Source organism: Brassica napus, chromosome A5, assembly GCF_020379485.1.
Source record: "Brassica napus cultivar Da-Ae chromosome A5, Da-Ae, whole genome shotgun sequence".
NCBI classification, from domain to species: Eukaryota; Viridiplantae; Streptophyta; class Magnoliopsida; order Brassicales; family Brassicaceae; genus Brassica; species Brassica napus.
Window position 1 is genome coordinate 21,974,209 of NC_063438.1, and position 25,137 is coordinate 21,999,345.

A 25,137-nucleotide genomic window follows, 5' to 3' on the forward strand; every position below is an offset into this window, starting at 1 on the left:
TAACCACTCTTCTAGAGTAATTATTTCAACCTTGCCTAGATAACTAAAAGTGTAAATTAACTAAGACCCGCAGGCTGCATTCGATATAACAAAAAAAATTCCATTATATCCTAGGATCGATGTGTTATACACAACCTAATCTTAAGAAAAATAGAATTGTTTAGAAACATATATTCTCCATGCGAATCATCGATCCAATATATCTTTTGGGGTTTCTTCTCTACAATTATCAGAAATCTTTGTTTGGCAGAAAAAAAAAGAAGACAATTTACCGACAGAAGCAAAGACACTACGTGATTTCTATTGTTTTCTGGGGTACATAATTTATATGAAAGACAAATTAATATATGATTTGGCATTTTTATTTATCTACCAATCAAGAAATCGAGTCCACCAAATTATTTTTTTTTTGTTAACACGCTAACACCCGAAAATTGAGGAAACATTTGCACGAAACAATTTAACGTAAAATATGAGCTATACAATTCGAGTATGTATAAGGGGATCGCAACACAACTGATCTTTTTAATTAAATCGATAAAAGCGTATAAGTTATAAGCATGTACCTTTCTTTTAAACATATAATCAAGGACATTATTTCTATACATGTATTAATGGCCGTGAGATAAGCAAAAAGACAAGTGTCAGCAACTATATATATGTATGACAGTTTTGATGGTTTAATCAGGTTTAGAATTTACGTATCATTTTAAATTGTAATTTGACCAAAGAATGGAGAAGCGCCGGGCATGTTCACACTACACTGGGCATTAGGGTTTCTTTCATGGTGGGTAGCATTGGGTGAAGTTGGTTGGACAAATCTCACAAAAATCCATTTCATGTTTCTATTATTATATTTATGCAGATATTAAGACCAATGTTATTTTAGAAACATAGTAATGTAATCTAAAAGGAACATTAATATATACGCCGACAAGTATTTTATTAGATACTACAGTGTAGTATATAAGTTCATGTATGTTATATTGTTATATAATAATAAAAATGGGTACGTATGCGTGGTTGAAAACCCTTAAATTGTCAAAAAGTTAGCTGTAATAATCAACATTCAGAAAAGACTACCAGTGGCCGCTTCTCCCTCAAGATCGGTATTTGGTACACAAATCATTTCATATTTTAATATATAGTTTAGTTATATATGTGATTATATATATAAACCCTATCTATGTCACATTATTGAACAGCTTTTTGTGTCGTTGTTTGTTTTCTCTTCAAGGGAGCTAGAAAGGAGAAGCATTACTTTTCTTTGTTGTCTCTAATTTTGATTGGTCAAAAGAGAACAATAAATGGAAGAAAATCTTCCTCCAGGGTTCAGATTTCATCCTACAGACGAGGAGCTCATAACGCATTATCTTTGTCGGAAAGTCTCCGATACTGGATTCACCGGTAAAGCTGTCGTCGACGTTGATCTGAACAAGTGTGAACCTTGGGATTTGCCAGGTAGAGTTATACTTTGATCATCTTTTTTTTTTGTTTTGTGTGTAGGTTTCGCCGTCCCCTGTGTTTATATAATCTTCAAATAACTTGTGTTTTAATCGTGTTTGTAATATCAATAAACTCATAAGAATATGTGATAATCATGCTTCCTTTTGTTCTACTGTTTTGTTTACATGGCAATAATTAATATAAATGTTAAATGTCAAAACAATCATGTACTCTTCGGCAAATAGGCAAAAGACATAGTATACGTATATATAACAATATAGACCACTTGATATAAGTAATATAAATGAAACCATAGTTTGTTACATTGTTTAGTAAACCATATATACTCTTCAGTTTTCTGAGAGAATGAATTAATTAAGTTTTACATATAGGTGAATCTAGCCTACCAAACATGTGGAGACTATAAACATAACATAAACACGTATATAAATTCTTTAGCTCGATGGCGTAGAGTTCGTTGATGACTTAATATTATACTTGCATTATTATTATTATTTTGATTATTATTATATTGTAGTTATCCAAAAAATGTTAGTATTCGTGTGTATGTAGGTCATGATATAAGTTAACAAAAATAATGTACAAATACTTGTCTAATCATATGCGCAGCCAAGGCTTCAATGGGAGAGAAAGAGTGGTACTTCTTCAGCCTAAGAGACCGGAAATACCCAACCGGTTTAAGGACAAACCGAGCAACTGAAGCCGGTTATTGGAAAACCACGGGTAAAGATAAAGAGATATACAGAAGTGGAGTGCTGGTTGGGATGAAAAAAACCCTAGTTTTCTACAAAGGAAGAGCTCCAAAGGGCGAGAAAAGCAATTGGGTTATGCATGAGTATAGGCTTGAGAATAAACAACCCTTCACACCCGCTAAGGTATGCATTTCGTTATTCTTTGGTAAGTCTACTTGACTTTGATTCTCTATCAACCAAAAATTTGGGACCATTAATTAACATGGTTAAAACTAAACCGTTTGAAGTTCAGATGCAACATGGTACTCTTTCTACCATATGTAGTCTAATTAAAAAATGAATAAGATTTTCAAAAAGAATAATTCGGCTTTTTTCGATATAAAACACTCATGTCGATAAATTTTTTTGAGTCTTTTTGTATAATATATACAAAATGTTATTGAACTATGTGGATGTTAAATGAATTTTAATTTTTATAAAGGTTAAATTTGATGCGATCAAAATATAGGAATTTAATAAAGCTATAATAAATATTAAATACATTCAGGCACGGCTCAATAATATATTTATGTCAATATAAAGATGAGACAATGTGTGGAATATGCTCAATTAAGGTTCAAATTTGCTGAATGCCCATAATTATGGATAACCCAAAAAAGAGTAATTTTTTGACACTGTGCGGACGAAAATACACTTATGCTTTGTCGAAAACAAGTAACTCTAGATTTATCAGCTAAATATTTACATAGCATGTAACAATCTACATACCAACTAACATATCCGCTAATAATTTCAGTATCATCTAACAATCTATGTATCAAACAAATGTATCGACTAATAAATCATATATCAGTTAATGAAACTATTAACAATTAATTAGTTATCTATTAAATAGCTCCAAATCTATTTGTAACAGCTAACACTTCATGTATCGATTAAAAGTCCATTAAAATCTAAATAATAGCAGGTAAGTAATAAAATACCTACTAACGTATATATTACGAAATTAGAAACATTGGAATTGGGGTGAGATAATAAGATTAGCATTATGGGTGTCAAAAGAATCAGAATAAAAAAAAAAGATTTGTGTTGAATTATAAGATGATTTGAAGAATTTGTACGAGAGATAAAGAGATTAGAACACATAAAAGAAATAAGAGAGAGAGAGAGATAAAGGTATTATAGTCACTAAAAAAATTAAAAAGAAACAAGATTATATGGCAAATTACATGGGTTTCTGGGTGCATCTACGCCAATTAATCTATAAAGATCATAACTTTATATGCACATGTGAAGAAAATATTAAGAAAACTACATGTATTCTATGCACTTTAGAATCTTTAAATGTTTTTGGATCATATGTGTTTTTGCACTATTAACAAACTAATACATGATCTTGACTATCATCTAAATTTCCAGGAGGAATGGGTAGTGTGTAGGGTTTTCGAAAAAAGCACAGCTATAAAGAAACCACAAGAACAACAACCTCAGTCATCTTTTGGATCTCCATGCGATGCAAACTCATCAATGGCAAATGAGTTTGAAGATATCGAGCTTCCCAATCTCAATTCAAACTCATCAACCTTCGGTTACAATCATATTCATGATCATCAATATCCGCAAACTAGTGTTTATTCAGAAGACAATATTACAAGTGCTGCTGGTCTCAACATGAACATGAACATGGCTACTAATATTCCGTCTTGGACAACAAGTCTACTTGCTCCACCTTTATCTCCAATCAACTCTTTGTTGCTCAAGGCTTTCCAAATCAGGAACTCTTATAGTTTCCCAAAAGAGATGGTCTCTAATATCCATCCTTCTCTACACCAGCAAGGAGCCTCCAATATTATGCAAAATGGTTCAAGTTCGTCACAGCCGCAACCGCAAGAGGAAGCGTTTAATATGGATTCCATATGGTGAAGGGTAAATCACGTAGTAAATCTGTAATCTCCTAATTAATTAACTTTTTCTTATGTAATCCTTATCAGTCTCAATTGTATCATTACATATACATATAGATCTCATCTTATACGTACATGAGGTCCAGAAACTAGTGCATTCATGTCCACATCCTTATATGTTATAAGTTATAGTTTTTTTTTTGTTCAACGTTATAAGTTATAGCTAAAGAAAGAAAAGAACAACAAAAGGAACGTATTTTATACTATTTATAATTTATTTTGGAGAAAATGACACAAAGAACACTAAACCAAGTTTTCCTCCCCAAACTAGCACTCAGAATCAGAAGTCACAAAAATAGGTTTCATTAAAGGGGCAATTTACCCTTATGCCCTCTTCTTTAACTAATTTAAAATACAAATTTGAAATCAATTGTGGCCGTCCTCGTTTCATCGCTTCTTCTTCTCCTTATCGCTGTCTTTCTTCGTCGTCGTCTCTCCGGCGTTGTCGTCGTCGTCTCTCCGTCGTCGTCTCTCCGTCGTTGTCGTCGTCGTCTCTCCGTCGTCGTCTTCGCCTCTCCGTTGATCCGTCGTCGTCGTCTCTCCGTTTATTTATCGTCGTCGTCGTCGTTTCTCAATTGATCTGTCGTTTCTACGTCTATTCATCTCATTCTCTCTCTCGTGTGTCTGATTTTGATTAAGGTTTGAATCATTTCATTTTGTTATACATTATCTAGGTTTTGTTATATATTATTCATTTGTTGATGAATTGAAGTTGATTTTGTAGAACAATGGAAGTTTTGTGCATCTGTGGACAATGGATCTCAAAAGAATCTCTCCAGTGGGAGTTTCTTGTTGATTTGAAGAGGAATGCATCAATCATTTCCATAGAAGAAGATCTACTGTATGAAGATTTGATGAAGATTGTCTCTGAAGATTTTAGTGTTAAAGAGGAAGAAATCAGTTTGAGTTATGGTTTTTCATTGGATAAGAAATGTATTATTGAAAGTTTCCCCCCACTCTCGATAGGTAATACTCGTCAGCTCAGAACTTTCATTTCCAAGACTAGAGCATTTGATGGAACCTGTCGTTTGTGTGTTAAGGTTTGTATGATTTTTTTCTTACTTAGACTTTTCAGGATATGCTTCATAACCAAGTATTATGCCTTACAGAACTACTTGACTTTTGCAGGTTAGTACTGATCCAGCTAGCTGTAACACTCAAGCTTCTGATACATTTGCTTCTACTGTTCCATTGAATGCCAATCCAGCGCTTCTTTCTACTGTGCAGAGTGAAAAACAGGTACATTGTCCTTAATTCCCTTTTTCTGTTTGTGTTTGCATGATATGCTTCATAATCAAGTATTATGCCTTACAGAACTACTTGACTTTTGCAGAGTTTTCTATATGAAGGTGTTTCTACAGTTCCTCTGAATGATCTTCCGGATTTTAGTACTGATTCAGCTAGCTGTAACATTCAAGCTTCTGATACATTTGCTTCTACTGTTCCATTGAATGCCAATCCAGTGATTCTTTCTACTGTGCAGAGTGAAAAACAGGTACATTGTCCCTAATTCCCTTTTTCTGTTTGTGTTTGCATGATATGCTTCATAATCAAGTATTATGCCTTAGAGAACTACTTGACTTTTGCAGAGTCTTCTATATGAAGGTGTTTCTACAGTTCCTCTGAATGCTCTTCCGGATTTTAGCCCTGTCCATATTGGACTTTCACCAAACACGAGAGTAGCTGGCGATATTAAGGTGAATAGCTATTTTAAGACAAAGAGAGAGTTGATGTTGAGGATGAAGAAATGGGCTTTAGAGTGGAAGTTTGAGTACAAGACTGTCTCTTCTAACAAGTCAAGAGTGCTTTTGAGTTGTGTTGATGAAAATTGCACGTGGAGGATGCGTGCTATCAAGCTACCTGTTTCAGATTTTTTCGTTGTTAAAAAGTATGTTCATGAGCATACATGCGATACAACACACAGGAAAGCCAACCACAGACAAGCATCTGCAAAGTTGTTGGGTTCTTTGATTTCCAGCAATTATGGAGAAAAAAAGGAAGGTCTCAAACCGAAACAGATCATTGAACAGGTCAGGATGCTGCATGGTGTTCACATCAATTACAAACAAGCTTGGAGAGTGAGAGAAGAAGCTCAGATTTTGGTTAGAGGGACTCCTGAAGACAGCTATTACAATTTGTCTAGGTGGTTGTATAAAATCACAGAAACAAACCCTGGTTCCTTGACTTATCAACATGTTGATGCTGCAGGAAAGTTCAAGTATGCATTTGTGGCTTTTGGTCCATCGATAAGGGGATTCTCATTGATGAGGAGAGTTATTGCAGTAGATGGTACATTTCTGAAGGGAAAATTCAATGGGACTTTATTGGCAGCTTGTGCTCAAGATGGGAATTATCATCTATATCCTCTCGCCTTTGCAGTGGTTGACGCAGAAAACGGCGCCTCTTGGAAATGGTTCTTTAGAGGTTTGAGCCAGAAGATCCCGGACGCTTCGGATCTTGTTTTTGTATCAGACAGGGCTAACTCCATTTCTTCAGCGTTGGAGGATGTATATCCCTTATCTCACCATGGAATTTGCAGGATCCATCTGCTCCGCAACATCACTCCTACATATGCGAAGACTGGGTTGCTACCTCTGGTGGAAAGCGCTGCTGATGCCTATACGTGTCACGAGTTCTGGTTAATCTTCAAGGACATAAAGGATAAATGTCCTGAATTGGCTAAGTATCTGGAAGAGTCTGATTTTAGGAAGTGGGCACGAAGCTATGCGCCTGCGAACAGGTATAATATCATGACTACCAACATTGCAGAGTCTCTCAATTCTATGTTGAAGATGCCTCGTGAGTTGCCCATTATCTCTCTCCTTGAAACTATCAGATTGACGATGACCACTTGGTTTTTTGAGCGACGCGAAGCGGCTGCGAAACATAAGCACCTGGTTACTCCAAAAGTTGTGCAGAAATTGGTATCTAGGTTAGGGGCCGCAATGTTGTTGAATGTGTATCAAGTTGATCGAAGCGAGTTTGAGGTGAAGGATGAAACAATGAAGTTTGTTGTTGACTTGGAGAAGCGGCATTGCACATGTAATGTTTTCGACATTGACAAGATCCCCTGCATCCATGCCATCGCTGCTGCTAAGCATATCAAGAGAGATGAAAACCGTTTTGTTGATGCTTCTCACTTGACAGAAACGTGGGCTAAAGCTTATGCTGAAAGCATACATCCTGGTGGAGAGTTGTCAACGTCCACCTATCCAGAGAATATTGATGAACTGTCTTGCCCACCTCCAGCTACCAAAAAGAAAAGTGGACGCCCTCCTACAAAGAGAAAGAGATCCGTTGGCGAGTTTGGGGTTCCTGGATCTAAATCTCAGTCCCACAAGTGCAGCAGATGTGGCACAGGAGGGCACAACAAGATCACATGCCAGAGGCCTATAGGATGAAGTTCTACATTTTTACATTTTTACATTTTCATCGATTATTATTTGGATGTTGGCTATTTGATGGTTACATGATATGCACAAGACCATATACATTTTTTCTTTTGGAACCCTATCCTGAATAAGTATGATTTCTTCCAACTTTTGTAATATACAACATTATCTTTTGAACTCATTTCAATTTTTAGTTTAAACTTCTTTGCTAGAAAAAAACACAGTAATATTCAACTATTCTGGAATCCCATCCAGAAATACCGAGTTCATTTCCAAGGTTTATAATACAACATTTTCTGTTAAGAATAATTATGTGGAAAAGTGTAACAGATGATTCTCCTCGGTCTAGCGGCTAAAACACCTATCTGTCGAAATTGTAACGCTTGACTCGACCCGGGTTCGATTCCCCTACTAATCAGAGTTTTTAAAAAAATTTAAGTTGAATAAAAATAAAAGAGAATATATTACTTTACTTACAACATGTAATGACTGAAATTAACTTGGCCTAGTGGCTACTACACCTTAGTTCCCTCTTTCCTCCTAGTCATCTTCAGGTTCGAATCCTATGAGATGTGTATATATATATTTTTTTTCCTCCAAAATTTGCAAATCACATTATCAAATTTTCCAAATGTGTAGATATTAATCCTTAGTTTTGATCTCATTTCATTTTTTTCTAGTTTAAGAAAGAAGCACACTAACATTCATGTATATTATTCATGCATACTCTGGAAGCCCATCCTGAACTATCTAAGATCTTTCCAATGTATTTTACTATAAATTGTATGGCTAAATTCAATTATGTGGAAGCAACTAACAGATGATTCTCCTCAGCCTAGCGGCTAAACCACGAAACCTATGATACCGAAACATTTGTTCGACCCGGGTTCGACTCTCCTACGATTAATGGTTGATTTTTTTTTTTGTTCAAACATATATCTCAGGAATCGAAGAGTCTCTTCCAAACGACATCATGTAACTCAGTAACCGAAGAGTTTCTTTTCGTCAAGATTGGCTGTTATATGATTGGTTATTTCAGTAACTGACTTCAAAAATCGAAGAGTTCCACAATAATCAAGAGTTTATTTTAACTGACTTCAATAATCGAAGAGTTCCTTTTAGTTCTATAAATATAAGGGACGATATCAGACCTTTTATTCACTCACTTCATTTCGTCTGATTTATCCTTTTGCAATACAAGTTAGTTTTCGATTTTCTCATTTTCCATTCAATTCATGAACTTTTTTCTATTTCTATTTTATCGTAACATCTTAGTTTCGATTTTGTTGCAGGACAAAGTTTCAATGGAAGGAAGTTCAAAGAAGATGATGAAGCGTCCCATAGAGGAGGTTTACGGATGTGATGCCGCCGAAGGTTTCAATAAGGGGAAGAAGGAAACTGTGGTACATTACAGGGCTCTTCTTCGTTTGTCCAACGAATACAGGCTATCTGAGAATGATTGGAATCTGGCATCCAGCAAAGCAAATTCAATTGCTGTCCAAATCGAGTTGCTTGAAGATATTATCAAAGCTGATGGAAAATTTGATTTAACTGCTGAGTTGGAGAAACTCAAAGAAGAGCACTCGGAAGCGGAAGGAATGCTTGCTGATGTGAAGGTCAAAGTCCCTGATTGGGATAAACTTGGCGAAAGTTGGCTGTGTCATGAGTAATTTCATGTTATCATCTTCTCTTTTTATGTTTTTAAGGACCACATTATGTTTGATTTTCAGTTTTTATTTTAAATGAATAAGTACTTTTGTTTCTCTTGTGTTGTTTCTTCAATTAACAACCTAAATAAAAAAATTGTTCAATGTTTTTCACTATTTTGTAATGGTTTGGCCTAGTGTTCTTGTAACTTGGTTATCTGATTTGCTTATTTGTTTTTGGAAAGCCATCCTGAATACATAAAATGATATCCAGATTATATAAATCTATCGTCTGTGAATAAATAAGTTCACATTTACTCTGTTATCGAATATCCACCGTAGCCTAGTGGCAAGCCCTTCTACTCTTAGTGTACCCTTATCACACAATAAGCCGTGTTCGATCCCCGTTGTGTATACTCACATTTTTTCTGTTTTTAATTAAATATTCAAAAGTTATTTTCGTTTTATTATAGCTTTTGGCAAGTATAACACCCTTGGTACAACGGCTGCACACTTTGATTCTTCTTTCGAGAGTTCACGAGTTCAATCAACATCAGATCACATTCTTTTTCATTTTTTTTTTGTAAACTTTAAAGGAATTTGTTTTTGGAAAGCTATCCTGAATACCTAAAATGATATCCAGATTATATAAATCTATCGTCTGTGAATAAATAAGTTCACATTTACTCTGTTATCGAATATCCACCGTAGCCTAGTGGCAATCCGTTCTACTCTTAGTGTACCCTTATCACACAATAAGCCGTGTTCGATCCCCGTTTGTGTATACTTACACTTTTTTCTGTTTTTAATTACATATTCAAAAGTTATTTTCGTTTTATTATAGCTTTTGGCAAGTATAACACCCTTGGCACAGCGGCTGCACACTTTGATTCATCTTTCGAGAGTTCACGAGTTCAATCAACATCGGATCACATTCTTTTTCATTTTTTTTGTAAACTTTAAAGGAATTTGCTAGGCTTTGGTGCATTTTGCTTTCTCACTCTTTTTCTGGAAACCCATCCTAAAAGTACCATAAGCATTTGACAATTCATCAATACATCCTAAAAAATTTTCAATAACAATCTAAATGAAAAAAACGTTAGGGATTCATTACAAACTTAAACTTAAACGTTAGGGATAATTAATATCAAAGTAGAAAACAGAGTAGAAAACAGAGTAGAAAACAGAGTAGAACAAATATGACATTTTCACTTCCTTTGACCTTCCTGGAAATCTTTATCCATAAACTGGTCGAAGATCTCACAACATAGCTTGCTTCGTAAGTCCATCGCAGTTTCATCATTTATATTAGCCATGCTCTTCAATCCCAGTGACCTGCATTCCAGCATCTTCACAACAAAAATACCACAGTTGTATGGAAATTTTGTCTTTGGAAGCCCTTCTGCAAACTTAACTTCAAATGGACTGATATCTTCGAAATTAACCTCTTCACCAAGAAGTTCCATCTTTATGGCACTAATCAACACTGTCATAAATACCCAAAATTATACAATAAATCAATCACCAACAGACAACAAAATGAATATGTAAAAATGCATCACAAGCACAAGCAGCAACAGACAACAAAATGAATATGTAAAGAATTTTTACCTGCCAGTTCTTGGATTTGATTAAGAGCACGTTTGATATTTGCTTTTGGAAGACCACAATGGAAGAGTGTGATTGTGTTGTCCATCAATTGTATCTCCACCCCAATATAGTGATAGCTCAACTTATCTTCAATGACACCATATATAACATCAACATCTTCCAGCCATACCTTCTTTGGATGTATTAAACCTTTCACAAGTTCGCCTACACAGCCCTCCAATAACGTTTGTTTTTTCTTATGTGGCTTCCTGACAGATTCATAAGCGTACCCAACCACTTCTAAGAATTTGACTGGTACAAAGCATGCTGCTGGAAGATTGTTGTTGCGGAACCAAGCACCTTGCTCAACCCTCTTACAATTTAGCATTTCAAATGCAACATTTATGTGCTGCCAATGTAACAATATAGTTAGAAACTTCATATAGAACTGCTATAACATGGACATCTAGCATAGCTCAACTCAACCTCTTCCTAAACATATGACACAATCAAATAGAAGACAGAACAGAGTGTTGATTACCTCTTTGTTGAGATTGTTTTCTGCATCGTCCATTTTTTGAAAGAACTCTTTTTCAATTTCTTTTCCATTGATATAAAACGGTCTGTAGTTGATAAAATTAACTAGTATCAATCGAAACTTTTACAAAATAAATTAGGAATATTTATGCGAGGACAAAAAGTTGCTTACACACGATATATGCCCCGTAGATCCATCCAGTGTGCAAGCCTTGAAAACCGAGGAAATTCAGGTGTCACAAATGGATCAATTGGAAGGATTACCTCAGGTGTTACAGGTATAGGAGGGTTTCTAGGTCGTATTGGCCTCTTCTCTTCTCGCTGTAGAAAAGGAAGCATATCTACTGGCTGAGCATTTGCTTTCTTCTTCTTACCAACATCAGGCTTCCCCTTTAATTAAAAATAAAGACAAAAATTCAGGATCGTTTTTATCTTTATACTTGAATGCCTTCCTAATATGAAGTAAAAATATTTTTTATACCTTTTTTGCATGATCGTCTTGACTTGGTTTCACACTCTTACCCTGCTTTACTTCCATCTGTGAAACAAAACCGATATATCAAACTATTGACCTGAACTTCAATTCAAGTGGATCTTATTCATTTTTATTACCTCTTTTGCCATTTTCCCAACACCATCTTCTGATGGACCAGCTGCTTCATTTTTCTTACAAGCGACAGCCTTCGCCTTCCCCTTTTTGAATGACAAAAATTCAGATACATTTATATCTTAATTCCTAGTATGATGTATAAATATTTCATACCTTTTTATCACCATCTCCTTCACTTGGATTCACACTCTGCGTCTGCTCTTCTTCCATCTGAAAATCAATACCGAGATATTAAACAAATGACATTATTTTTCAATTCAAGTGATCCAAGGCATTTGTTTTACCTTTTTTGTCATCTCCCAAACACCATCTACCCATTTTCTTGGTTTTCGCATCTCAGAATGGTGGAAGTAAATTTGTTCTTTAGAATTGTTCAAAGAGACAAAACACGAGCCATCAAACAAAATGACTTTAACTTTTCCAGCGCACCAGGCACCATTGTCGAACGCCTCCACGTCCTGCATTAGCTCATAACTTTTCTTCGCTCCAGATCTCTCAGGTGGTGGTTGAGGACGTATTCTGTCAATTGATACACGTGTCTCAACACTCCTTTTCCTCTTCTTTTCGTCCAGAGACGGGACGAAGTACTCAACTTTCACCATCTCAACCCCATCAACCAAATATGTTGCCAACACATTTCCTGGATACCATTTATGACAAGTATTGTCATCTTGTGATGAAATCTCCACATTTGCTCCGATCTCAAAGGGATTTTGAACTCTGCTTTCTACATCCTGTGATGGTTTAGATTCAAGGATATCCAGTCATTTTGATAGTTGCTGTGTATTTATTAAAGGTTTTAATGAAAGTAATACCTTATTTTGCTCTGTTAAAAGATTTCTGCGAGCTCGGGTATTTGGCTGTGTGTCGGAAATGTTTGGTGAAATGATCTCATTCATAAGCTCGTGAGTCTCCTGAATTCAGGAATGGTTGAATGAACACGTACAAGGGCTTCCAAAAATTACTTGAAAAGTCCAATTTTTTAAAGAAGGTACCTGCTGCGTCTGAATTGGAGTAAGGACTGGAGTCTCAATATTCTGTTGAGCTATTGGAGAACCAGGTGTCTCTTTCGTGATCTCATTCATAGGCTCTCGTGTATCCTGAAGTCAGGAATGGGATTATGAACTCGTACAAGAACTTCCAAAAATTAATTTAAGTACAACCAAATTCATAATTTTATAAATACCAACAGTTTTCAAAATTATACTTGCCTCATTGTTAAGTTGTTCATCTGCTTGATCTGCATTGGCTTCACCTTGTCTGGAAGCCGTCTCATGAAATGGAGTTGTGTCAGTCTGTGCAAGTACAACAAAAATTAGGAAGGCAATCCTAAATATGTATAACATCTTCCAAAATTACTTGACAACTCAAAAAAAAACTGAATCAAGAACTAGATAAACATTAATTTTAATTTCCGAAAAAAAATTACCTCATTGTTTGGGGTTTCATATGAAGTAACTCTTTGTAGTTTCTCTAGTTTTGTCACACGTTCTTTAATCTGTTTCCTGTCTTTTTCAATCAAACACAAACGATCGTTCATGATCCTTAAATTATCTCCCACCATCTCGCTGATTCTGTTGATCTTTGATTCCAAAGACTCCTCCTGATACGAAGAAGAAGCTTGACTCATCCCTCCATTCCCAAACAGTAAAGATGCTCTTCTTATTTGTTCATTAGCACCGTATAGGTCTACTGACATGTTTCGCCAATCTCTAATTTTAAACTTATAACCTCTCTTGGATAAATCGGCCATGTCATCCAGATCTTTATTAGCTTCGTCTTCCATGCAAACATCAGCTTCTGGATCATTAGAAATAGGAGGTAGGATGCATGTGACCTTAAGCTGAAACCATAAAAATAATTAGCTTTTAAATGGAGAATCATAAGGCAAAACAGAAACAAGAAAAAAATAATGTAAAAACTTACATGATCTTTGATTTCAATTAGGAGAACATCTATCAGCTGTGGAGAAGCTATTTGAAGGTACTTCTCACACAAAAATATTGGGGTAGACGGTTGAACGCTCAGAATAGGAACAACTTGACTGAATGCATACTGTAGCAAAGGTACTGACTCAAGTATCCATATAAGAAATGCCATAGGGAATCCTTGCAAATCATAATTGTTTTTGTCGAGGCTTTTGTCGACAGCTCTCTGAAGTGATTTTAACAGCAAATTATAAGCTGTTCTCCCCCATGGGTATGTCATCAAGACATCCATATCCTGCGCTATTTTCACATAATCCAAAGTAAAAGTTGTGCCACCGTCGAGAAGGCTCTTCTGTAGTAGTATGCTCTCAATCAGGAGGAGCATTGCAAGGCAGAATCTCTCATCAGAAGCATCTTCTCTTGTGTTTCTGAGCTGCTTCTCCACGTCCTTTACTGTATGAGTACGCCCTTTTAGGAAGTCCCACTTAAATTTCTCGGTTTCCTCTCGTGGTTCTCTTGCTTCACCACTACATTTCAAACCAGTCACCATGTGGAATTCTCTTATAGAGAACCTCATTGGCTGAGCACCAAAATGGAACCATGCTTCGTGTCTCTTCACTGTCTTGATGCTTTTGGTGAGAACTGCGTGCACTATCTTAGCTGATAATTTCAAAGACCTCTCTCCAAGCTTGATCACCGGTCCCAAAAACGTCCCTCTTATTCTGTTGAACTCATCATTTCCTAGAATTTCCTTAACAGTTTTGATATAAGCAACTATCGAGTGTTGGTTTATCGATATCGTCTTCTCTGGCTCTGATCCAATCGGATACCTCAGCTCAGGCAGTGCTAGTCTTAATGGTAATGGATCTCCCATCTTGTTTCTATCCTGCGTAAACAAGAAAAATTTTATTTGTCTAAATTAATTAAAATCCAATTTTCAGGAAGGGTTTCCTGAAACAATACAAATCCTTCCTGAGTCTATACACATGCTTTCACATGAACTAGAATTCTACCAATCATATTAGGTTAAAACGAGCAAGTCTATACACAAGCAAAAACCAGGAGACCAATCTCTCAGAAAGAAAACACACATAAGGTTGAATCTGCAACATACCTTAAAGAGATAGAGCTCTAGAAATGGTTTTTCTCGGAGAATAGAGAGAGCTCGCGTAAAAGATCGAGAGAGAGAGAGAGTTCTGGAGATGGGTTTTCGTCGGAGATCGAGAGATATGGAGATGAGAGAGAGATTCGAGAGGCGGAGACGAGTGAGATTCGAGAAGTTTGAAACGGCGAGAGTGTTGAGACGGCAAGAGTTTTGTCTTTTTTCAATCGAAATGTATTGTTTTGGAAACCTATCCTATATTAATTGGTTTAAGTATGTTTATGTAATATTCTTTAACAGATGATTCTCCTCAGACCAGCGGTTAAACCAAGGCATTTCATAACTCAAAAGTCTCTCTATCCCCGGGTTCGATATGTGGTGGATTCAAAATCAATTTTAATTTTTTTTTGTGTTACAGTTTGGAGTTAAATAAAATTAAATGTAATCCATTAACAGATGATTCTTCTTGGCCTAGTGGCTAAACTCCCACACTATCCAAATACGCAAACTCTCTCCCTCTGGGTTCGATCCTTTGTGGTTCTAAATTTTTGTTGTCTGTAAACATCACAATTTTAAGCTTACCATATACATGTCCAATCCTTAGTATATAATCTCATTTCATTCTTTTTTACATTTGAAACACTTAACTTTTTTTCTGGAAACCCATCCAAAACATTATTTTAACCTTCCAAGATATATGATACCCAAAAAAAATACTTGATATCCTTCCAATCTTTCTTATGTAACCAGACGCCAACAACATAACAAAATAAACAGTCATAACTAAAACCGAGTCTTAACTAAAACAAAAAATGTTTTCATGCATCATTCTCATTTCCCAAAGCTCTCATCCACAAATTGGTTGAATATCTCACAAGACAAGGTTCTCCTTAGCTCCAATGCATTGTCATCATTAATCTTTGTCATGTCTCCTATCTTCAATGACTGGCACTCCAGAATCTTGACAAGAAATATCCCACAGTTGAAAGGATGTTTTGTCTTGGGTAAACCTTGTGCCTGCTCAATCTCAAATGGAATCATCTTCACTTTATCTACCTCATCACCAGAAGATTCCACCAGCAGATTAGTAATCAACACTGTCATATTTAAAAATCAATATCAAGATAGAATCAGTTGAATATTTCAAACCAAGAAACAGTTGAATACATCAAATACAAATTGTTTATACATACCTGCCAACTTTTTCACTTGAGGAATATCAATGCTGTTGCTTTCCTTTTGAAAACAATCATATACTGTGATTCTTTTCTTCTTCAAATGAATTTCCATCCCAATCCAGACATTGCTTTTTTTTCCAAGAGTAATCCCATACACAACATCAACATCTTCTCCCCATGTCTTCTCTGGATATACCTTCCCTCTCACAGTATCTTTAAATATATCGTTGAAAATCTTTTTACCTTTGACCTTTTCTTTCTTGTAAGCCAAATCATCAGAGAGCAAGCAATGCAAGAACTCCATAGGTAGGAAGCACGCCTTTGGAATCTTGTAGTTGTGGAACCAAGCAGCATTCTCATTTCTTCTGCAATTTAGCATTGCAAAGGCTCCATCAATGTGCTGCAAAAAAAAAGGCAAACATTATCTAATTTGTTACTATATAATTCCTGAAACTAAACAAATCCTTCCTGAATTTTTTTTTAAAAAAAAGCTCAAGGCAAGAACATATGTAAACAAATTACCTCTTTCTTAAGGTCCTTTTTTGCATTTTCCATGCTTTGAAAGAAAGATTTCCTTATCTTATTATCATTGATTGATAGGGACCTGCAGTCGATTAAAGATTCAAAGGAATTACCAAACCTCTTATACATAAATATAAGAATATATAGACAAGGACAGAAACATGCTTACGTTTCATGCATGCCGGGCTTTAATGTCATCCAATTTTGAAGCCTTGAAAGCTTATGTTCCGCAGGAGTTGAAAACGGATCAACTGCAGGTATAATCTCAGGTATTACAGTTAAAGCCGGATTTCTGTCAGACTTGAATGGAGTTTTTGTGTCTCTAGATCGTTTAGTCACCCTCTCGCTCCTTCTTAGGAAAACATTATCCATTCCTGAATTTTGTGATGAGGCAGCAGCTTTCCTTTTCTTATCAGGCTTCACCTTTAATCAAACAATAGACACCAAGCAAAATATTATCAAATTTGTTGCAATCGGAATTTCTGGAAACCATTCCTGAAACTAAAATGTATGTATATCAAACAATTCACGTGAAGTATAATTCTAGTTATGATTTACCTTATCTGCCATCTTCCAGACTCCATCTTTCCATTCTCTATGAATTCGCAAATCTGAATGTTTGAATAGAATAGTTTCCATAGAAGTATAGAGACACACCGAGTATGTGTTATCACCAAGTACCATGCTAATTTGTCCGCTGCTCCAGCCATTGTTGTAAAAGGCTTCTACCTTATCCATCATCTCAAAGGATTTTTGGTCACTAGTTGGTGTTGCAGGACGTATTTTGTCAGCCGTGATAGTATCCTGAAGTTTCTGAAGTCTATTATGTTGGTATGTGAAGAGTGTCGTGTACTCAACTGTCAGCTCCTCTAGTCCTTCACACAGTTTAAGATCAACAACCTTTCCTGGATACCATATTTCGTCATCAGTAGACAAAATCTCAACCTCTGCGCCTATTTGAAAGTGAGCTATACGCCTGCTTACTTCAACCTATTAAAAATGAAGATTCAGTAACATCAGCGGTTTTAAATTGTTAGAATAATAATTAAAGATCAAATATACTCGATGCATACCTCGTTTGTTTCTGAAAAATCTATAGCACTTGTCTGAAGATGCTCTGTTTGCTGAGTAATAGGCGGCATCTTCGAAACATATGTGGAAACTAGCTCAGTAGTAGGTTCTGTAGTATCCTTGAGATTTTCTTCTGCTTGATTCTGCTCTGATGGTGTCTCATCGGATTGATCTCCCTCACTTGTCTGAAGGTGCTGTGTTTGCGGAGTAAGAGGCTGTGTCTTCGAAACATCTGTGGAAACTAGCTCAGTAGTAGGTTCTGTAGTATCCTTGAGATATTCTTCTGCTTGATTCTTTCTGCTTGATTGTGTATGCTCTCCTTCACTTGTAGAAAAATATTGGGTCGCAGTTTCTGTCTCACTCTATAAGACAAAAGTAAATGGTAAGAGTTAGTTGAATAGAAAAATATTACATAAACATTTTAAATATTTCTTCTTACCAAAGCATTCTTATTTTCTTCAATAACTAGTGCAATTAGTGAAGACAATGGAGAGGAAGGTGTGTGATGCACAGCATGCGTATCCTCCTGTAATAACAGTAAAATAAAAGAGGTAGTTATGAAGAAGTTTCTACAATTTAAAATTCAAGTTGTACTTATGAAAGACATTTCTATGCTTACCTTTTTATTGTTTGCTGAAATGATCTCAGTCAATGGCTGTGTAGCCTCATACGTTTCCTCTGTTACCGTCTGCAAAAAAACAAAAAAAAAGTCAGGTATGGGATCAAAAACACGTACAAAAGCTTTCAAACATTACTTGAAATCTCCAAGATTTTTTGAACATTTACCTGTTGTTTCTGAATTGGAGTAAAAACTTGAGCCTCAATACTCTTTGGAGATATTGGAGAAGAAGGTGTCTCATTCATTTCCAGTGTTTCTTTTTGCAAAACTTGAGTCTGAGCAGCAGGTGACTCAATCACAATCTGCAAAAAATATCAGGAAAGGCCATCATGAATACATTCAATTATAATTTCTAGAGTAAATATTACCTCATCATCTGGTTTTCCTTCTTCTTGATTAGTTTTGGGTGGCGTTTCATCAGTAGAGGTTTGTGTTTCCCTCTGCCAAAAATTAGAAAGGTCTATATATGTAAATCACCCAAAACTACTTTGTAAACTCCAACTGTGAAAACAATATCATTGAGCATATACCTCTTTTGTCAGATTAGGAGAGAATACTTGAGTATCAAGGGCAAGAGTTTCATCATCTGATTCATTCATTGTCTCCTGCAAAAATCAAGAATGCATTCAAGAATATGTACAAAAGCTTCCAAATATTACTTCAAAACTCAACAATATTTTATTGGTTACATACCTTATGTGTCAAATTAGGCTGTTGAGACATTGGAGATAAAGGCGTCTCACTCGATTGTTGCGTGTAATCCTGCAAAAATCAGGAAGGCATTCAGGATTTTGTACAAGAATTTCCAAATATTTTCTTAAAAATTTTTGAGCATATACCTCATTTTGTTGAGACTTTGGAGATGCAGCTGATTCAATCATTGTCTCCTGCAAAAATCAGGAATGCATTCAAGAAGTACAAAAGCTTTCCAAATATTACTTCAAAACTCAACAATATTTATTGGTTACATACCTCATGTGTCAAATTAGGCTGTTGAGACATTGGAGATAAAGGTGTCTCACTCGATGGTTGCGTGTGAGACATTGGAGATAAAGGTGTCTCACTGGATCGCTGTTTGTCAAATATTAGGAAGGCATTCAAGAATATGTACAAGATCTTCAAAAAAATACTTGAAAATGCAAATGTAAAAGAACATGTTTTGAGAATTTACCTTTTGTGTCACGTTAGTGGGAAAAACATTGTTGTTTCCTTCCAACTCTGACACACGAGCTCTAAGATGTATGTTTTCTTCTTCTAGTAATGACATTCGATCCTTCATGCTCTTCAGATTCTCCTCCATTACCGTGATGATCCTGTTCACTTTTTCATTTACTGAATCCTCATCAATCGGAGTAGAAGCTTGGCCAGTCTCCTTATTTGCCATCATTTGAATAAGAGCATCCAATGTGTCAAATGTGTCTACACACCTATTTTCCCAGTCATCGGCTGTAATCTTGTACCCTTTCTTTGTTACATCTTTCACTGTTTCCAGCTCGTCACTATATTTGTCTTCAATGGAGATATCATCTTCTGGATCATGAGGAATAGAAGGTAGTATGCAATGGACCTTCAGCTGAGAGTATTTAAAAAAAGACCAATGAGAAACATATTAAAAAGAAGAAGCCAAATAAACTGAGAAACATATACTTGGAAAAGCTTACCTTTGTATCAGCTTCAACCTGTAAAACCCTATCAAGTGATGGATTCTCTACCTCAGTGTATTTTTCACACAAGTAAGTCGGCCCAGGAACCTCAACTGTTGGTACACACTTACTGAACTTATCCCTTAGCAAAGGAATCGACTCTAGTATCCAAAGAAGGAATACTAGAGGATAACCTTGCAACTCAAATTTGGATTTATTCTCCAAATGATTCGCGACAGCGTTTTGAATTGACTTCAGGAGCACAATGTAAGCCTCTTTTCCCCATGGATATGTCATATCCTGTGCATTTTTCGCATATTCCAAAGGAAAACTCCCTCCTTTGCTCTTCCGCAATAATATGCTCTCTACCAGGATGAGCATTGCGAGGCATATTCTCTCCTCAGAAGCATCTTCTCTTGTGTTTCTGAGCTGGTCCACCACGTCACTTAACTTATGACTACGCCCCTTTAGCAATTCCCAATTAAATCTCTCGGTTTCCCTTCGTGGTCCTTCTAATGCACCACTACATTTCAAGCCTGTCATCATATGAAATTCTCTTATAGAGAACCTCATTGGCTGCGCACCGAAATGGAACCAGGCTTCATTCTCCTTGACAGAAACGATGCTTCTAGTGAGAATGGCGTAGACTATCTTTGCTGATAACTTCAATCCTCTCTCACTGAGCTTCATTACAGGTCCCAGAAATGATCCTCGGACTCTTATCATCTCATCTGGTTTTAGGATGCTTTTGACAATAGAGATATAATCTGAACCAGAGTATTGGTTGATTGCTAACTTTTCCTTTGGCTGTGAACCAATAGGATACTTCAGCTCTGGCAGTGCTAGTTTTAGAGGTACTGAATCTCCCATCTTGTTTCTATCCTGCGTAAACAAGGAAAAAAAAAATTTCAAACTTTTCTGGAAGGCTTTCCTGAAATAACACAACAAATGCTTCCTGGAATTCTTATAAACACTAGACAGTTTCACAAGCAACAAAAGACTCATAAGCAAATTCAAGACCCTATCAAAAATATCAACATTCCTAATCAAAACAAGACTCCAAGCAAAAAAGTTTCAAAATGTGTTAGCATCCGAGTTTCAATTTTCAACATTTAATAGATGCAGCAACAAATGCTTTCTGGAAATCTTCTAAAAACATTCAATAGATGCAGCAAGAGACAACAAACTTTTATTTTATAAATTTGTACAAACACACAGAAGGTTGAATCTGCAACATACCTCAAAGAGATGAATTATGCTCCAACAACTTTGTGTTCCCACAATTCAAAAGTCTTTCATTTGCTTCGCTGGTTAATAACAAAAAGTAACAAACAAATCAAAATCAAAACGCAAGCTTCCCAAATTTTAATTCAAAAAACCTAATTTTAAAAAGCTACATAGTGATTTGTGTCCGATTTTGAGAGTGGAGAGTGTGACGCTGATGATTAGATAGCCGGAGAAGATGATTAGCGAGCCGGAGAAGATGATTAGCGAGCGGGAGAAGATGATTGGCGAGCCGAAGAAAATGATTAGCGAGCCGAAGAAGATGACTAGCGAGCCGGAGAAGATGATTCCCGAGCCGGAGACGACGATTCCCGAGTCGGAGAAGATGATTCCCGAGCCGGAGACGACGATTCCCGAGTCGGAGACGACAGTGCCGGTGAGGGTTTGAAGATTCCAGAGAGGAGACGACAGGATTCGCGATCGAAGGAAATGAAATGTTTTTTTTTTATTCTTATAACAAAGGGTATAAGGGTAAATTACCTCTTTAATGAAACCTATTTTTGTGACTTTCTCCTTCTAGTGCTATTTTTGGGACATAAACTTCAAAAGGTGTTATTATTGACAATTGCCCTTTATTTTGGTTGGCAATCAATTTCTTGATTTTATGTTTGAGTATTCAACCTGTAAAATTTAAAATCGTATATAACTATACATTTGTTAAACAGTTTATTAAATACTGAACAAATACATTTGACAAACATACAATTTCTGTAAATGAAAATTATAAATTGAAGCGTTTTTTTTTACTTCCTTGGCTTAGTTCAAAATCTTCATGATTCTGACATCTCTAACTGCGACAGGACTGAACTCCTCTTTGTTACTAAAGACAAGTCGATGATGAAGAAACTCTTGTCCTGATTCTGAAATCGCCACTCTCTCTTCTTTTCGCAACAATGGACAAAATCAATTTCTGTTTCATAACTTAAGACAGACACCGAGATCACTTTCAGCTATAAGCCTATAATCTCGGGAGATAAAAAAGAGAAAAAGATGCACGCCTTATCTTAGCGTAATGGATAATCACCTTCTTCTAAACTAGAAATTTTAGATTCTTCGCAACGAATCCAAATCCGCTAGGGTTCTCCCCTACAACCGCCTCCAGTTTCTACCTTGCGTCCGTCACAAATCAGTGAATCAGAAGAGTTGGTTAGGGTGTGAGTTTTGTTTTATCATTGCTCTGGGAGTTGTTGTAGTGTGAGAGCTGTAAAGCTTGGGAGTCAAGTGTCCAACCAATCACAAATCAGTAAAAAGAACAGAACTGTAAATTGAATTTACAAAACACATTTTAATGTTACTGAAGATAAATAGTATCAGAAAAAAAAAGAGAGAGCTAGAAATCAACAAGTGATAAACTTGGAAAATAAGGAACAGCGAAGCCATAGTAACCAGAATAATACAAATGATAAACAGTTGAGTCAGGATCAAGATCAAAGTCAACAAGGTTTTCGTGATAGGTAAGCGAGAGGACGACCTTGTTGTTATCCCTGGAAATGGCCAAAGGTGTGAGAGGCTGTGAAGCGATACCACCAAACCAAGAGGAAGTAGAAATCAAGTCAACTGAGAAGATTCGCTCCCACTTGTCGCATTCTTCAACCCTCCACCAAAACTCTTGCGTACAATCTCCCTGGAGCTCAGAAATGCAGAGACGACCGTCAAGATTGCATAGAGCAATTTTGTCACCAGAGGCGTCAGGGGAAATAAAAGGTGGTGTTGAGGTGACTTGAAACATCTCTGTATGAATATCTAAAACTATGAGCTTGGTTAGTGTTGATGGGTATCCTTGTTCATCTCCCGTGAGCCAGTATAAGGATCCGTTTGCAAACGATGGCCTCTGATCAGACAAGATTTGGTGATGATCGAGAGGTCTGGTAGTCACGAATCTCCACCTCCATTCCTCTAAATCGAAAACCTCGCATCTGGTCTTCTTCTTCTTGTTCAAGGTGGCAGGATATATATTATAGAGCCACACTATCTTATATCGTCCTGTGAGGCTGTCTTTCCCAAATCCAAACCTAGTAAAGAATATAAATGGAACTAGATCAGGACCATCATCTTCATCTGTAATCGCCTCTATCTCCTGCTCCATATCCCGGTCTGGATGGTCCTTATGGAGCTGCTGAAATTTCGCTAAGGGGAGTGGGACCAAGGACTTTTCTGTGGCCGGGTTTACCACTTCCACTGCTTGAGTCAATCTGTAGTAGCAGACAAGGCCATCGCAGCATTCGGAGATCGCCATAGCAGCACCCTCAATCTTTTCAGTTTTCAAACGGAGGCTCTCTTGAAGAGAAGTCGTCTCGAAGTCCCTTTGCTCAAAACGGATATGAGAGAGACCATACGAGACAAGCATGAGTTTAGGATCTTTGCTTCTCTGATGAGCCATGTGTCTTGCCCCAAAATCTCTGGTCTTAATCATGGATTCCCAGTGCTTTGAAACAGCTTGGAACCTCATAATCGATCTCACCGGAAGCCTCATCACGATTTCTTCCATGACATCATTGGGGATCTCAACCTTCCACTCTCTTCTTCCTTTTCTTCTCCGTTTGGTTTCTCTCAAGATTCTCTGATAAATCTCCATCGAAGCCATCATGTTTTTTTTCCCACTCGAATCTATAATTTATACAGCCAAAATTTTATTTTTTTCCTTTTTATTTTTGTTTTGTTATATGGCAACCACCACCGATTTTCCTTTTTTTGTTTAAAGAAGAAAAAAGACTCATTCTGCCGACAAAACCTAAAGGGGAAGAGAGCCGTTACGTCTTTTTCAAATTTAATTAAACGATAATTACACTATAGTATACCCCTTTTTTTTTTGAAACAGCACTATAGTGTACCTATTCTATAAAATATGTACCCAAACCACTATTTAGTATTACTCAACTTTCAGATTTTCCGTAATCCAACATATACTTCTTCTATTTAGTGGCGGATGTACATACAGTGGCTTGGGGGCAGCTGCCCACAGTTTAAATGATCCATAAGCAACAGCTGCGATCAACTTTGATAATACATTAAAATGCAATTTGTAATTCAGGAATTTTCGAACCTCATGGCGTTGCATAGCAATGGAACGTTTCAATGCTTTGCTTTTGTCAAGGAGATTTCTCGGTCTCTGGTAATTCTTTCCACGGTAATAAATAAGTGCAAACCCTTTAGGAACATTTTCTATGGCCACAAGAACTCCACCGCTCTCGTATTCTAGTAACCGAGCTGTGTTTTCAACAAACGCAAGACTCTTCTGTTTCGATATAAGCTTCACTAGTTCTCTGTGCTTCCAATGCAGATGCATATTCTCGATCACCCCATCGAAAACACCACGGATACTGATAGAGTTACAGAACCGAACCGACACGTCTCAAACCAAACCAAGTCTCCAAACCGAAATACACTACGTAATTGATAACGTAGAATATTTATTGTTTCTTTTATGCATTTTGTTTCAGTTGATAATAAGAAGAGAATAGGTCTTCCTTGTATATAGGAAACCATCTCCTCCACTTTCCCTTAATTCCCATGTTGAAAGGAGTTACGACTCCACTTTGTTTCTGTATCTTCTCTATTTAAATGAATGAAAAAGCCAAAAAGAGGCAATCTTAATTGCCCAAAAAGTATTGTGTTCTTCTTTGTTTTCAGTTTACTTGGTTCTCAAGCTTTGACCAAAAGTCATAGCTATCAGATACATGTTAGTTGGATCCATGCAAAGAGTGTTAAAAGGAGATATTTGTTACATTCTACTACAACCTCTCATTCACTGCAGCCGTAGAGGAAACTAAGTTAACAAGACTCACCTAAGGGTAAGTATGACTTCATCTTCAATCCCACTTTTTGGAACATGATTCTTTCTTCCTCGGAGATGACCTCATGTCACGAGCAAGCACTTCTTCACCACCACTCC

At 36.5% G+C, this 25,137-nt stretch overlaps 5 protein-coding genes across 5 annotated transcripts; 2 read left to right on the forward strand and 3 right to left on the reverse strand.

Annotated features, from left to right (window-relative positions):
- The first annotated feature begins 760 nt into the window (after positions 1–760).
- Positions 761–4,271, forward strand: LOC106345259 (NAC domain-containing protein 100). The gene is made up of 3 exons (XM_022720358.2): positions 761–1,461; positions 2,077–2,342; positions 3,579–4,271. Exons 1-3 carry the CDS (start codon positions 1,308–1,310, stop codon positions 4,080–4,082), a joined length of 924 nt encoding a protein of 307 aa, XP_022576079.1. The 5' UTR covers positions 761–1,307; the 3' UTR covers positions 4,083–4,271.
- A 580-nt stretch (positions 4,272–4,851) lies between these two features.
- LOC125608679 lies at positions 4,852–7,524 on the forward strand. Its single transcript, XM_048779121.1, has 3 exons — positions 4,852–5,089; positions 5,473–5,529; positions 5,729–7,524. Exons 1-3 carry the CDS (start codon positions 4,852–4,854, stop codon positions 7,522–7,524), a joined length of 2,091 nt encoding a protein of 696 aa, XP_048635078.1.
- A 1,210-nt stretch (positions 7,525–8,734) lies between these two features.
- LOC111215314 lies at positions 8,735–18,751 on the reverse strand. The gene is made up of 14 exons (XM_048779651.1): positions 18,687–18,751; positions 17,187–18,620; positions 16,798–17,051; positions 16,629–16,710; positions 12,894–16,506; positions 12,714–12,812; positions 12,183–12,632; positions 12,052–12,108; positions 11,901–11,981; positions 11,770–11,826; positions 11,461–11,678; positions 11,293–11,374; positions 10,773–11,160; positions 8,735–10,647 (listed from the first exon to the last, which is right to left on the reverse strand). Exons 5-14 carry the CDS (start codon positions 12,981–12,983, stop codon positions 10,370–10,372), a joined length of 1,800 nt encoding a protein of 599 aa, XP_048635608.1. The 5' UTR covers positions 12,984–16,506; positions 16,629–16,710; positions 16,798–17,051; positions 17,187–18,620; positions 18,687–18,751; the 3' UTR covers positions 8,735–10,369.
- On the reverse strand, positions 13,189–14,700 carry LOC125608680. Its single transcript, XM_048779122.1, has 3 exons — positions 13,825–14,700; positions 13,328–13,741; positions 13,189–13,227 (listed from the first exon to the last, which is right to left on the reverse strand). The coding sequence occupies exons 1-3, from the start codon at positions 14,698–14,700 to the stop codon at positions 13,189–13,191; spliced, it is 1,329 nt and encodes a 442-aa protein (XP_048635079.1).
- A 3,738-nt stretch (positions 18,752–22,489) lies between the features above and the next one.
- LOC111216074 (putative F-box protein At2g02030) lies at positions 22,490–24,130 on the reverse strand. The gene has a single exon (XM_022720360.2). The coding sequence runs from the start codon at positions 23,830–23,832 to the stop codon at positions 22,576–22,578; it is 1,257 nt and encodes a 418-aa protein (XP_022576081.2). The 5' UTR covers positions 23,833–24,130; the 3' UTR covers positions 22,490–22,575.
- Positions 24,131–25,137: the final 1,007 nt, after the last annotated feature.

What these genes read in the sequence shown, in the direction of transcription:
- LOC106345259 (XM_022720358.2), top strand. Translation starts at nt 1,308, where the DNA reads ATGGAAGAAAATCTTCCTCCAGGGTTCAGATTTCATCCTACAGACGAG. An exon ending in TGAACCTTGGGATTTGCCAG is followed by an intron (nt 1,462 to 2,076) that starts GTAGAGTTATAC and finishes TCATATGCGCAG; the next exon opens with CCAAGGCTTCAATGGGAGAG. An exon ending in AACCCTTCACACCCGCTAAG is followed by an intron (nt 2,343 to 3,578) that starts GTATGCATTTCG and finishes CTAAATTTCCAG; the next exon opens with GAGGAATGGGTAGTGTGTAG.
- LOC125608680 (XM_048779122.1), bottom strand. Translation starts at nt 14,700, where the DNA reads ATGGGAGATCCATTACCATTAAGACTAGCACTGCCTGAGCTGAGGTAT. An exon ending in TAATTGAAATCAAAGATCAT is followed by an intron (nt 13,742 to 13,824) that starts GTAAGTTTTTAC and finishes TTATGGTTTCAG; the next exon opens with CTTAAGGTCACATGCATCCT. An exon ending in ATGAAACCCCAAACAATGAG is followed by an intron (nt 13,228 to 13,327) that starts GTAATTTTTTTT and finishes ATACATATTTAG; the next exon opens with GATTGCCTTCCTAATTTTTG.
- LOC125608679 (XM_048779121.1), top strand. Translation starts at nt 4,852, where the DNA reads ATGGAAGTTTTGTGCATCTGTGGACAATGGATCTCAAAAGAATCTCTC. An exon ending in TTTCCCCCCACTCTCGATAG is followed by an intron (nt 5,090 to 5,472) that starts GTAATACTCGTC and finishes TTCTATATGAAG; the next exon opens with GTGTTTCTACAGTTCCTCTG. An exon ending in TAGTACTGATTCAGCTAGCT is followed by an intron (nt 5,530 to 5,728) that starts GTAACATTCAAG and finishes TTCTATATGAAG; the next exon opens with GTGTTTCTACAGTTCCTCTG.
- LOC111216074 (XM_022720360.2), bottom strand. Translation starts at nt 23,832, where the DNA reads ATGATGGCTTCGATGGAGATTTATCAGAGAATCTTGAGAGAAACCAAA.
- LOC111215314 (XM_048779651.1), bottom strand. Translation starts at nt 12,983, where the DNA reads ATGAATGAGATCACGAAAGAGACACCTGGTTCTCCAATAGCTCAACAG. An exon ending in TTTTAACAGAGCAAAATAAG is followed by an intron (nt 12,633 to 12,713) that starts GTATTACTTTCA and finishes AAACCATCACAG; the next exon opens with GATGTAGAAAGCAGAGTTCA. An exon ending in TTGGGAAAATGGCAAAAGAG is followed by an intron (nt 11,827 to 11,900) that starts GTAATAAAAATG and finishes TTTGTTTCACAG; the next exon opens with ATGGAAGTAAAGCAGGGTAA.